This window comes from Argopecten irradians, chromosome 12 (genome assembly GCF_041381155.1).
Source record: "Argopecten irradians isolate NY chromosome 12, Ai_NY, whole genome shotgun sequence".
Lineage (NCBI taxonomy): Eukaryota > Metazoa > Mollusca > Bivalvia > Pectinida > Pectinidae > Argopecten > Argopecten irradians.
This window is the reverse complement of record NC_091145.1, coordinates 6,836,460-6,850,703: the sequence shown is the minus strand read 5'-3', so window position 1 is coordinate 6,850,703 and position 14,244 is coordinate 6,836,460. Positions and strand designations below refer to the sequence as shown.

The following is a 14,244-nucleotide window of genomic DNA, read 5'->3' as shown; positions in this document are numbered from 1 at the left end:
ATCCATGAAGCTAATTTCCACTGGTTTCATTAACGAGCCACTTAATAGGTAATTATATCGACTGATAACTGATTAAAGATAAAGGTTAATTAGTACTGGTCATGATCAGGTGTCTATACTTCTAAGGCGATCCTCCAGGTATGGCCGAGATTATATTACCTAACGCCGGAAAAATTGATTAATTTTAAAGACACGTTATCTTTCTTTGGCATATTGCAATATTGGATAATGGGAAGGCCACATTTAATGTTCTAGTCATGAGTTTGGAGCGTGTTAAAGTGTCTCCAGATCTAGAGGTGCATGTAGCTATACTCCAGGCTGTATTCTGATTGGCCAATATACTCCAGGCTATGATCTGATTGGCTAATATACTTCAGACTATGATCTGTTTGGCAAATATACTTCAGGCTATGATCTGATTGGTCTATATACACCAGGCTGTGATCTGATTGGCCAATATACCACAGCCTTATACAATTTGATTGGCTGCTGTTTTGAAAATTATATGGCATTATAGCTTTTGTTTGATTTTTAAAGGAAAATAACAAGTCTTTCCTTGTTATCTTGATTACATTGTTTTTAATCTTATACATTCTAATCGATGATGATGAAGATCCACTCTGGGGATCTGCATTAATGCTGTTATATATTTGTGTAGATTGATATCTTGAAATTGATATAAAGGTTTTGGTTTATTATATGCATTTATGGCCCCGGTGGCAGTGTTATATGAAGATTTATTTACCCAAAGGTGTAATATTTCCCGAGGGTTTGCCCGATTTGGTAAATAAACCTTCATATCACACGTGCACTGCCACTTGGGACATAAATTATTTATTATACCGAAAAATCATGATTCACTACTCTAGATCTTGGTTAAATATTACATAGGTTTGCGAAGAGTAAAAAATGATGTTTTATGCTTCATACGTCATTTTTGTACAATCGGAAGGGGTGATAACTCCATGTGAAAGATGGGCCATCATGATCACCATGAGGGCATGCGCCCCAATTAAATACGATGTTTTATTTCCCATGTTTTATTTCCCTGAGGGAAATACAACGTTTTATTTCTCTGTCATGTGATGTGTTTCAACTAATCACAGACGCATGGTACGATGCATACATTTATTCACAATTCCTTAAATATATTTTCACAATAATCGCCTTTGTGTCCAAAATAATCAAAAGGAATGGCCAAAAGAAAGGAAACTAAAAGATTTTATGAGATCGTCAAACTACTAAAGTCCAAAAGTGAAACTGAAATGAATTGCTTAAAATAAATCAAGTTTTCAGTTGTTTTTGTTCTATTTGACAAATTCTAATTTTCACAATTTTGGTCAGTACCAACATAATATTTTGACATTTCTGCGAAGGCCACGGCCCCATTCACACAAAAGTGAGAGAGAGAGCCCTGATTTCTAAAAAAAATCTGTCAAATTATGTGAAAAGTTCGATGGAAACTTGCCATTTTGTTGTACAGTCCTCTAATATCACTTATATGTCCTTGTTAATTGACATTTGTAATTGAATTGTTTATATGATAAAGTTACGTCCATTGGACTTATAATTACCGCATTTCACTAATGACATTATACAAAATCAAATATTATATGGGCAAAATCACTTAATGTCAGACAGATTGTTATATAATGTGCAGAATTATGTAGTCGTTAATTATATACACACGCTGTTCAAGCTAATTATAATTAGATCTGGTCTGACTCTCACTGCGTGGCGGTGATGTACTTGTCCGGTTGTGCTTCACAGTTCTTAATTATTTATGTAAATTTATTAGATTTTTGTGAGCATCCATAATGCATTGTACTGTAGCAGGATTGGACTGGGAGCATTCGGCTAGTGTTTGGATGTCCCGCGTTTGAATCCCAGTCTGGCCGCTACATTTTTTACTCTCCTGTTACAGTTCAATATTTTACAAAATTCTGATGGTTTACATATGGCCATGATGGCATACATGTTTCCAAGAATCAAAGGTTATATGTGTATGATCAACCCATATATTATGTAACAAGTGTTGGTCATAAGCAGTAGCTGTGAAAACGATGATAATAGCCTGCTGAATAAAAGTACATAAAGCTATACAAATGATGCTGTATTCTTGTATAATACATGTGGCGAAAGTTCATATTTTGAGTATTAATAAAGGAATCAGGCAAGGAGATCATCCGAGGCCAGCTTGATCTCGGAATTTATTAGATTTTATGATATTCAGTGTATAAAAACATTGATTAATTATGGCCCATATCACACTTAAGATAGTGTCTAGGTATATTGTACTGGATGTATTTAAAAAAAAAAAAAATGGTAGTATTTTACTATTCATATTGTATGTTCAGCTCCAAAATATAATGTTTTCCAAATTTCTGTCTTAATTTATTTCTCTTGAATGACAAATTCATATAAGCTGATCGAGTTCAGTGAAAAAATGGTTTCATTAAAACTATGTATAGTTAGAATACAATTTAAACCTTTCATAGCTGTAGGCCATAATGGACTCATCCAGATCAATGGATGGTAGAGTCTACTAAAGTTATATAGGAGTGAAAATAAAGTGGGGGGGAAAAAGTAAAAAATACAGACCTTCTAAAGATTTATTATGCAAATTGAATTACTGCAATATTCAAGTATGCTGTTTGCAAGAATATTGCAATATGATTTAATCTTTTTTTTGTATGCCTTAATTTTCATTTTAATGTATAATTTTTTTCCAGAAATATGAACAAGGCTTTATCCTAGATCCAGTAGTTATGTCACCCAGACAGACTGTGAAAGATGTTAACGAGGCAAAAAAGAATTACGGCTTCTCTGGCATTCCAATAACTGAGAATGGGCACATGGGGGAGAAACTAGTTGGCCTTGTGACCCAGCGAGACATTGATTTTCTCACTACAGAAGAATTCAACACGCCACTCGGAGAAGTAATTAGTTAATTACAATATAACTTCCAACACTGTTCGTAGATGTTTGTGATTACTGTAAACTTAATTATTTCAATGGCGACTTAATTTTGTGTTTTAATGCTTTGCAAGTTTGTTGGATTTTTTTACGATAATTTGATTTTGTGTTTTACAGTTTAAACGCTCTTTTGTACCGGTAGTTAATGATTTTGCAGTGCTTTAGTTTTGCAAATTTTTTATCACCCGCAAAATTACAAAATCAAATATAGCATGTGTAAATAAGTTGGAAAATAATTAATATAAGGAAAATATTCGTACCAATTCCTCATGGGAGTTATACATGTAGTCTCTTTCATTATAACCTGTGAATAGGCAACCATTGTGCATGTAAAATATTCTATAGCCGGTTAGTTACGCGGTCAAAAGTTTTGCAATTTTAAGTAAAATCGAGAAAATTGAAATTAAGCAGTTTTGAATTTTCGTGATCAGCTTTTAAGTGTATATATGAGTGAACTATCCCTGAATATTTTGAAGATGAAATTTTCGTGATCATAGCAAAATATTATACCCGCGAAAATTACAGACTATACAGTATTCAAAATGATATTGAGACGAACCAACACCTGATAAAATTTCAGTCCACTTTGTAGGTTTGAATACTTTGATAATTCCAAATTAAATCCCTGCTTAATTTACTCAATTTAAAGTAAACTAAATCACAGGTTAAGGGTTAAAGGTCAAGGTTGGATCTACTTTTAGATATCCAGCTCAGACATGATGTCTCCTTTCTAGCTATAGTTCTAAATTTTACAAGATTCAACCCGACTTGGAAGTCTAGAATATTCATGGTAGGGAATAAGTTGTCATCACATGCCAACCATATATAGTTATCTTGTCCCGATAAAAAGATCTTTCCTTTTGTCACGTTGGCGACCAACATTTTGCTCTTTAAACATTTTATGATGGAGTGAACAAATTTAAGACAACATTTTGGAAACTTCGGTATTAATATTTGAGAAGAGCATGCAAACATTCTCTTGAAATGAGGTTAAACTTTTCTTTGCTGTTCGCTGCATTTTAGGTGATGACAAAGTTTGAGGCATTGGTTGTAGCACATAGTGGAGTTACACTGAAGGAGGCTAACCAGATATTACAAAAGAGCAAGAAAGGTAAGCATAATACTGTCGGGTTTGAAGTGGCTGCTCAAAAAATTGAGCATTATATCAAGGACGTATATGAGAAGGATAAGTCACACTGGGTTTTGGGGAAGTCCAAGGCAGGCGCTTTTGTGTTTGTGCACTGACATTGACGTTTGGGCGACGACTGATTTTCCTTTGATATCCGCTGGCGCAGCCTTTGATGTAGCTTGCGGGTGCGAGGGTTACCGTCTTACTTTCTGAAGCGGTGCTGTCATTTCATGAGCTGTCGATTTTTTTTAACGAAAATTTAAGACATATCCCCTAAACATTCTGTCTTTAAAGCAAGTTATAAACGTAGTGAAATTTAATAAACTTTACAATGGTGTTTCGTTTGACTCGATAAGACAAGTATTTGTTGAGAAAAAACGTTTTTTATTCCCGGTTCATAGGCGTCTCGCGTGGTGTTTAGTAATGTAAAGAGACAGACACGAATCCTTCTCACTTATAAATCCTTGATTATATATACTGTGTGGATTAAAGCTGATGTTTCTATCAATTAAAGATGCAAGTGCCCTCTCAATAGAGGAAAATGACCTTTGGTATCTTTAGATCACAAATAACCTTGAAAGTTGTAACAAAAATAAATTACATGAAAAAATATGAGTTGTAATTTTTATTCAATGTACATATATAGCATTCGAACTCCGGTCTTGTCGCTACATGTTCAACACTCTTAGAATATAAAAGTATTACTATTGTTGGAACTATAACTTCCTGGTATATATTAGACTTTTTTTGTTCTATTTCAGGAAAACTTCCCATAATTAATGACAGTGGTGAGCTAGTAGCTTTGATTGCTCGCACAGACACTAAGAAGAACCGAGACTTCCCACTGGCTTCTAAGGATGAACAGTATGTTTATGTAGCAACAAACCTGACACTTTTTCAAACACTCCCGTTAAAAACGAAACGTGTTCATACTTATACATGATTTCTTGCAAATTTAGTTATCGTTCATATTCAGTTATAAGAAATTAAAATTAAAAAAAAAAATACCTGAAAAATTATTCCAAAATGCATTATATGCAAATTACAATTAATATGCAAATAAGAGGCTTATGGTCCGATTACTCGCATCTCAAAATTTGAATTAGTTGATATGTTTCCATATATATATAAAATCGCTGAGATTTGGTGAATGTAAAGTAATGTGAAATGAAAATTTCCACAGCATAAAAAAATTTTACATTACAATTCATAATCTAATTATAATGATACATGGTTATATATTAATTTTGTTTTAATTGTCGTTTTTCAGTAAACAGCTGTTAGTGGGAGCAGCCATAAGTACACACGACTCGGACAAAGATCGACTGGATATGTTGGTCTCCGCGGGAGTAGACTTTGTGGTGTTGGTTAGTGAGGCTTTGTGTCATAGACACGAGATAGCGTGTGATTTAAAAAATTAAAAATTACTTTCTTGGCTTTTGTCTTCAGAAAGGTTAAACGGCTTTGGAAACACAATTTTCCTTGGAGAAAATTTCAAGAAATAGTTGCAAAGATCATGAATTTAGCTTAAATTTCCAAATGCTGATTGGGTGGCATCTCCATGTGGTGTCTTAATTTGTGCTTCCTAATTTGTTGCTTGTCTTAACTATGATAAAGAAGGCTACGTATGCTCTCTTACAGGACTCATCCCAAGGCAATTCAATTTATCAGATCAACATGATAAAACACATCAAGAAAAAGCACCCAAATCTACAGGTTATCGGAGGAAACGGTAAAGATAGTCTAATATTCATTGATAGGGATGTATTTTTCCAGAATATTGAGTTTAATCATCATTGATAGGAAAACCATTTCTCCAGAATATTAGGAAATATTGTTAATGCCCATATTGTAAATTATTTTAAAATCAAAGTTTTACTCGTTTGATACAGTTGTTAACATGTAGCTAGTAGCTAGGGCAGAGTAAGAAATGTTTTGTCAGGTTTGGTGCCCAAATGGCAGCTCCAACTCATTAAAGAAATTTCAAAATTGGTAGTTTATTTATTTAAAGGTTATTTCTTCTTTAGGTTTGAGTTGTGATTAATTTATCATTGTTCTTCCAGTGGTCACAGCAGCACAAGCTAAGAACTTGATTGACGCAGGTGTTGATGGCCTTCGAGTAGGCATGGGTAGTGGTTCCATCTGTATCACACAAGAGGGTAACTATTCTAACTGACTTTATACCAACATATTTTCGTTCACGTAACATCTTTTTCACATCAAATGAATTCGGCGACTGAGATCTCTTTCAATCCTCTTTGGTTCTACATAACCTATATATGAAACATTTTCAAGGTGATATATTTTTCGCAATTTCTTATCACCTGCTATTTTCTGTAAATGTTCTCTATTGAATAGATTAATGACTTTTTTTTGTTCTAGTTATGGCGGTGGGACGACCTCAGGGCACAGCTGTGTATAAAGTGGCGGAATACGCTCGTAGGTTCGGTGTTCCAGTTATTGCAGACGGCGGAATCTCAGCTGTCGGCCATATCATCAAAGCTCTATCTCTTGGAGCATCCACAGGTAAAAACACAAACAGAAAAATCAAAAACTTTTGGATTGTGATGCATTTTGTGTCGTTTCTCATAACTCAACTGAAATAAGCAATATTGAGATTGCTATTCAGTCTTTTCCAGATGCAGAATTAAATATTTCTTCGTCTGCTTATAAGAGAAAAAATTATTTTGTATGAAAACATTTTTTTTGACACGTGTTCTTTGAAGTTTAAAAAATTACCATCAATTACCAAGTACCTGGTTCAAGAGAAATAACTCTACATAATAATTTTAAAAAGTTTTGAAAGATGTTATTTAGAGAAGAGTGAAGCGTGAGGAAATAGAGTTCAGATACAAACACTGTCTTCATAGCCAGAAGAACCCTTAAAATGCAATCGTAAAATGGCGGAGTAAGAAATGAGAATAAGAAAATGAAATACAACATTTGTTTATCCAGTGATGATGGGCTCCATGTTAGCTGGGACTAGTGAAGCACCAGGTGAATATTTCTTTGCTGATGGCGTTCGTCTGAAGAAATACAGGGGTATGGGGTCTCTCGACGCCATGGAGAAACATAAGAGTAGCCAGAGTCGATACTTCAGGTAATGATCACAATCCTTGGTTAATAGCTTCTTATTTCAGGTTATTTTATCTCGACTTCAATGGTAACCACTCTATTGGGATCTTTTGGATAAAGATCTGAAGCCATATCGCATACTCAAGTTACCATCAAACGTTGCAAGCAATCGTTGTAATTAAGAAATAGATGATTATGTGAAAATCAATACACTTGGTAGCAATTCAGGATGATCCACTCTCTGATTTCATATTACAGAGTTGTCTGCCCTTGCAGATAGATATTGTGATGTTATGAGAGTGATAGTTTAATGTCGAATTTATTCAATTTATATGCACAAACATCTCAATTGATACCTACCCACAACATTAACTGTTGAGCATCATAACTAAAGATTGGATATGATATGTCCTTGTCAACATTAGAGATGATTTGTAAGCCACCTGGAAATGTTATAACATTAGTTTCATCAAAAACAACATAGTAAAAAAGTAATAGGTTTTTCAGTCAAGTTTTGTTTATTATTCAGAATTATTTCTTAAAGATGCTCCACCGCCGACAGAGCATAAATGATATTCATTATTTGAACTATGATTGGTGTTTAATGGTGTATATATGTCTAATTAACACAAAAAAATAATATAAAATAATTTATTTTGCCTTTGGTGCATGCGCAATCAGTACTTCATTCCATATAGGATATAGTGCCACAGAATTTTTTTCGGGATGCAATTTATTATTTTTTATATTTTTAACTTGAAGTAAAATTAGAATCTCAAACTTTTCAATGTTGGTAATGGTGTAAAGTAAGTAAATTTTGTAACTGAAGAAAAATACTAAATCGTCTGCTCCTGTTTTTGATAGTGAAAAAATACCATTTGTCGGTGGTGGAGCATCTTTAATAGGTCCTATTGATTTATTTATATATTATCTAATTTATTGTTATATATAATCCATTCCTTGTTAAAACAAATTAACATACAAGAAAGTCAAAGCAAACAATTAGCATTTGATGCCTGAACATTATTTCTAGGAATTCATTTTAACCGGTAAAAAGATTTCATTTCATCTCCATGGTATTGTTTAAAATTTTGTGATTTTTTTCTTCTTTTTGAACATTGCTGGAATTTGGATTCCTGGAAACAGTTTATTCCTGTGCGTTTTAATTTCATTATTTCAGTGTTGTTTGGTGTATCATAATTCAATGCATGATCAATCTATTTCTGTTGTTTTCTGACTTGAAAATCTTGTTAAATGAATAAATATTCTTCCTAAAAAGTAATTCCCATTTGTTTTCCTTGGCCAAAGTTTAAGTAGCAATTTCTGTTGATGTAACATTCTTAGTGTACTTTCATTTCAATATTGTTTTTCTGATGGAGTTCTCAAAAACTTTTAAAAAATCTTTAAATTCAACCCTTAAAACAGAATATTGCTTGACTTTCTTGCATGGATTATTTCTGTTGCATGCTTGATATCCTGTTTGGAAATATTAATTTGAAGTAAACAGTAGTTACTCATTTCATTTCTCATGTGAATACAGTCAAACTTTGTAATAATGTATTTAATAGACCTTTGCCTTACTGAATTATATCAGATACATTATTCTATATTAAACTGTTTTTCTCAATTTCCCAATTTTGACTTAAAAAATTGTATCTTAAGGAGTTATAGGTTTCTTATTATTACATGGGTTTATTTTTAATGATTGTCCTACAAAACCACAAAAGTATTATCTCTGTCAAAATGACTTGCTTTTCTTAGATTAAATGTACTTGATGCCAATGTTACGAGGTTTGACTGTTTTTAATATATTAAATTTAGTGAAAATCAGGTTGGCTGTCACATCCTGTCGTAACATTTCATTTCATTTCTGTCTTTTCCTGCTGTTTGAAAGTATTTGATTAAAAGCCAAATGTGGTATGTTTAAACTTTAAATTGCACATTTGTTTAACGTAACAATTTGATTTTGTTTAAATCTACAGTGAAAGCGACAAACTGAAAGTAGCCCAGGGTGTATCTGGCTCAATTGTCGATAAGGGATCCATCCACAAGTTTGTGCCGTATCTGATCGCGGGGATCCAGCACGCATGCCAGGACATCGGGGCACGCAGTCTCTCTAATCTAAGGTCAGTTTATACTGGATTCGTTATCCCATCATAGTTTGTGTGTATTCTCTGTCTGGTTTAGTGAATACTTTTTCTGCTGTTGTGATGTTGTTGCTCATAGACTTTGTTATTGTAGAATTAAAAAATTAAGATTTATGTTCAATGAGTCGGCACTGTAACGGCGACTGTCTCGATGTTACATGGAATATTTTTTTCATGAATGTAAGAAGTCGATGTAAGATTGAATGTTAAGAGTAGAAAATTAATCCGATTTTCAACTTGTGATATGAATCCCTGTTGGCCATCATCAGATAATGTCTTTTGTCAGCAATGTCTTCTATCGATTTTACATCCATTTGACAGTTACCATATTCTATCAGTGATAAGCCCCCTTACCCTAGAAATAAATGTTTTTTCATACCTAGAGTTGGATTTTCAGAAAACAAAAAGAAGATGGCATCTTATTGTCAGTAGTTTGTTTTGGTGTTGTCATCCATTGTTTATGAAGTTACCAGCAAACGGAATAAAAAAAGAAGTGGGGTGGTTGCTGCCAGTAAAAAATGGTAATGAGATATGTGTAGATTTGATCTGCTTATCTTTGTTAAACATATACATGTATGTGATATAAATTTTGAAGACTGAAATGAAAACTAAAAATGGCCAACAGGTAGCCATACTGGAATTTAACTTTCAAGTCTGGTTTAAACATTTTCTCTGCAGTTTTTCATTGGTTATATTAAACTATATTTAGGGAATCCTTTCCTTGAATTGATATTCAAATTTTGTTATAAAAGAAATGAAAACTCAAGTCTGCCCAAAAAATATTCTTACCAATGTTATAAACCGAATGAAAACTATTTTCAGTAAACGCCGCATATTAAGATCAATTTCATCTTCTAAATAGGTTTAATTAAAATTATAAATGGTGTTAAAAGTTAAGAAGTGTACATGTTTACTGTGTATTTTACAGTAAAGTTCAAGACCACCCCAAAACATGTAGTTTCCTCAAAGTACTGAACCTTCCTGAAGTTATTTCCAAACCGTAAATTCATGTGTTAAGCAATTTCTAATTTAAAGTTACATTGGTAAAGAAGAAATTGTTAAAAAGATCTAGTTAATCTCAACGCCTGCAGTGTTTTACAGTGCTAAGCTTGCTAGTGTGATAGCTATACTTGCTTGTACTTGGACAATTATTATACTGGCTTGCATTAATTAATATGTTTTTTTCATAAATTTGGAGTGGGAGTCACATAGTAACCTGTGCTGTCCCTTCATATCATTAACCCACTATATGTATTGTTTTGCTGTATCAAATCTCATAGCAAATATTGTAACATCCTATTAGTGATTATGTTGCTATCCTTTTGAATTGTCCAACCAAATCAGAACTGGCAGAATTCCTTTCATATCTAGAATCCTTTTGTCCCAAGTTGTCAACAAAATTGTCTACATGAACATGATATGCATGGACAAGGGACAAACTGTTGTTTACAAGTGACTTTAACAAGATAGAAAGTACACATTGGGAGTGAAACACATCGGAAATACAACATGTGATGTTGTCAGATCCTCGTGGAATGAGCATACATGTAAAGGGAGATAATCCTTATCATATTTTTGAAAATAGTTTATAAATGATATGTTTATTTGCAGAACCTCAGATTTTAAAAATGTAGTAATTTGTTGATACATTTCATGGTTCTATGATGAGAGTATTTTGACTGGAAAGATCATAAATAAAAATCAGACTCTTTCATGACAAAAGATCATATTTAAAGTATTTGAATTTGGTAGGTTTGCTAGGCTGCAAATTATTTTTTAACCTGAGAGTTATTCCAGCTATTATATATATATTGTTCAGGGATACAGCCATTCATGTTCCGAAACCATACTCGCCCCCCTGCAGCCAAACATACATTCCCCAAACAGGGAGCAACTCCGCTCGGAAGACAGATCATGTTGTCGAGGTAAATCGATCGTCAAGTTTATCACATCATGATAACTCATTCACCCCTCAAATTTTATAATGGACTGGTCTAATCTTTGATTTGGAAGAGTCTAAATGTGTTTTTAAGGGTAAATGAGTTAAACTCTTTATTTAGTGCTAATTATCGGAATTAGATTTTAATCAGTTGAAATATATGGTCTTGTTCAAATAGATGAAAAATTATTATTTGTCAGAATGTCCCTGTTGCAAAATGCTGCTATAGCTTATGACTTCAATGTTATCTGGTGATGGCCTATAGCTATAATTATGGTGGCAATGATAATCACTTAATCAAAATTGGGTTCCTGCTTATTCACGGCCAATTTTTAGTCATTGCAAATATGTTTTATTTCTTTTTTTTTGTATTTTTTCTAAAGTTGTATAACTTATGGGCTTTGCATTGCATCTACTACCAAATTTATCAAACAACTTTTAGTTTAGATTATTCAAAGATATAGATATAACCTTTCACTAGAATTATTTCAAACTCTTAATCAATACAAAGTAATTTTGTTAATATTGAATTACCTATACTGCACATTAGTTAACAAAATTGGTACTAATAATCCTTACTTATAACTTATACAACATAAAAAAAATGCAAAAAAAAAACCATATGTGTATGTGAATTGATGAACGATAATATATACATGTGAATTTGCAATGAAAGCTTTCATGTATGAATTCAATGTACATATCATAATTCTAGATTGAAAGTTTTTAAAATTATAGTGGACCAAGCAATTTTTTTTTTCTTTGAAAAACTTAAGAATTATGTATGGCCCTTTCATCCTTCTTATTCCTGTGAACAAAGATTATATTCAGACACATAGCCTATCTGAATTCCTTTGATTATGAAATCATTTCAATTCATAAAATTGTCCTAATAATTTCTGCTGATGGATCCATGGTTAGCAAAAATAAAACCTAAAAGATATGAATTTAGAAGGTTGTTCATTATTTATACAGTAGTAGAAAAAATCTTAAATGTTGATTAATAAGTTTAACTGATGTTATGTCCAAGGAAAAGTGGTGTATATGTAATTTAGGACTGTTTTATATTAAAAGAATAATTTAACGTTAATTGTCAAATTTAGATTGTAAAAGATTTGGGAAGTTGTATGGCTTACATAGAAAAAAAATTGTTTCACCTGAGTAATACCTATTATTACTTTCCAGTCTTTGATTAGATATTATTTGTTGTTTGATGAATTCATTATTGTTTTAACAGTGTTAATTATGATTCAATTTTATGCAAATTTAAATCAAATTAGTTTAAAGTGCTGATTATGATTTATAACAATCACTGATTATGATACAAGCCAAGTTTATGGAATGTATAAATGTAAAATATTTAGTAGTTCATGTAGAAAATTTAAATTGTGATGATAAACAAACATGTAGACGAACATGTTGTGTTAGTGTTATTTCGGACTGAAGAAGGCCCTATAGTGGCTGAATATATATTCCATAGAAATGATTTTGATTTTACTTTGAATTTATTTTGGCCTTTTATTTCGGATTATTAATATACTAGCTTTATACCGTTTTTCCTCATTATGATAAAAAGTAGAAGTTGACAAAACCAGGGCAAACTTTTAGCAAAAAAATGTATAGATTTGTATGAAACTACTGTTATTTAAACATTGATGTCACTCTGTTTTAGAGGTAATAAAATATTTGTTGGCAAACAAAAAAAAATTCATAACCTGATGAAATTAAAAAATAGTGACATCAATGCTTGTATTTAATTCTTTAGACTTCTTAATAAAGTAAATTTGTTTTAACATACAATCCAGTGATTTTCCATGGGATTCTTTTACCAAATCAATATACAACATACAGATAAGATCTGGTTTTCACCCCATCATCTAATTTTCTTTCATAATGGTATTGAAAAAAGGTTTGGCCAAACAAAGAAAAAAAATTAATCAAGTTTTAATTTAAAACCAGGTTACAAAAGTTGTTAAAACTCAAAGAAAATTTAGCGAAGTATTCAAGTAGTATTGTTTCTTTACTTGACAGATTTAGTTTACATTAACCATTTTACTTATACTAATGTTCTACTTTTCAGGTCAATGATGTATTCGGGCGAGCTAAAGTTTGAACGGAGAACCACTTCAGCACAAATTGAGGGAGGTGTACACAACCTTCACAGGTAAATAGACCAATGTTTCTGTCGCATTTATTTTAGGATTATGCATTTTATTTTGCCATTCTTTATTTCTTTCTTTTTTATCGTAGGTCAAATTATTACTGTAATATTGATTTTTCAAATAACTATAATATCATTGTTACGCCCCTATAAAACAGTTTCTATGTAAACTCTATTGACAAAAATGACAATAAATGAACTGTTCTGTCAAGTGGTCCAAAAAATGTTTTACTGTTAAAATGTGCTGTTTGACCATAGTGATGTCACAATGGGGTATAATAAAACAGTTGTTGACTGGGTTTTCGGGCAACAGATGATTTGTTGGACCTTCACACAGCTGTCGACCTCGGCCTTCGGCCTCGGGCTACAGTTTGTTTTCATGTCCAACAATCAGATGTTGCCCTCAACCCTAGTCAACAACTGTATACTGTTCCATATTCATGCTGATTTATTATTTTGTTGCCAAATGTGTGGCTTCAACACTCGGTGTTAACTTTTGTTCTAAAAAGTAAAAAGAGAAGTCCTTGAAAACAACATTTATTTTATTTGACTTGTGGTATAATAGAATTTACAACTACCTAAATAAAAAGTGAATTAGAGGGTGACAGTGCCTAGTGTCACCCCTTAGTTTTATTTTATGACTTGTGATATAATAAAATTTACAACTACCTAAATAAAAAGTGAATTAGAAGGTGACAGTGCCTAGTGTCACCCCTAAGTTGTTTTATGACTTGTAGTATAATAAAATTTATAAGTGCCTGAATGAAAAGTGAATTAGAAGGTGACAGTGCCTAGTGTCACCCCTAAGTTGTTTTTT

At 32.3% G+C, this 14,244-nt stretch overlaps 1 protein-coding gene across 4 annotated transcripts in view; it reads left to right on the top strand.

The window, feature by feature from the left end:
• LOC138304743 (inosine-5'-monophosphate dehydrogenase 1b-like) overlaps nucleotides 1–14,244 on the top strand; it is a 35,744-nt gene that overhangs the window by 13,622 nt on the left and 7,878 nt on the right. For 2 of the 4 annotated variants that reach the window (XR_011205632.1, XR_011205633.1), the window contains exons 7-17: nucleotides 2,733–2,939; nucleotides 4,000–4,087; nucleotides 4,867–4,969; nucleotides 5,376–5,472; nucleotides 5,747–5,837; nucleotides 6,169–6,264; nucleotides 6,488–6,631; nucleotides 7,061–7,205; nucleotides 9,163–9,306; nucleotides 11,147–11,252; nucleotides 13,347–13,430. Coding sequence is in view for 2 of the 4 variants with exons in the window: in XM_069244993.1 (XP_069101094.1) it covers nucleotides 2,733–2,939; nucleotides 4,000–4,087; nucleotides 4,867–4,969; nucleotides 5,376–5,472; nucleotides 5,747–5,837; nucleotides 6,169–6,264; nucleotides 6,488–6,631; nucleotides 7,061–7,205; nucleotides 9,163–9,306; nucleotides 13,347–13,430 (1,199 nt within the window). In the remaining 2 variants the exon portion in view is untranslated. The remainder of the gene's footprint in view (nucleotides 1–2,732; nucleotides 2,940–3,999; nucleotides 4,088–4,866; nucleotides 4,970–5,375; nucleotides 5,473–5,746; nucleotides 5,838–6,168; nucleotides 6,265–6,487; nucleotides 6,632–7,060; nucleotides 7,206–9,162; nucleotides 9,307–11,146; nucleotides 11,253–13,346; nucleotides 13,431–14,244) is intronic. The other 2 variants (XM_069244993.1, XM_069244992.1) reach the window with 1 other exon arrangement.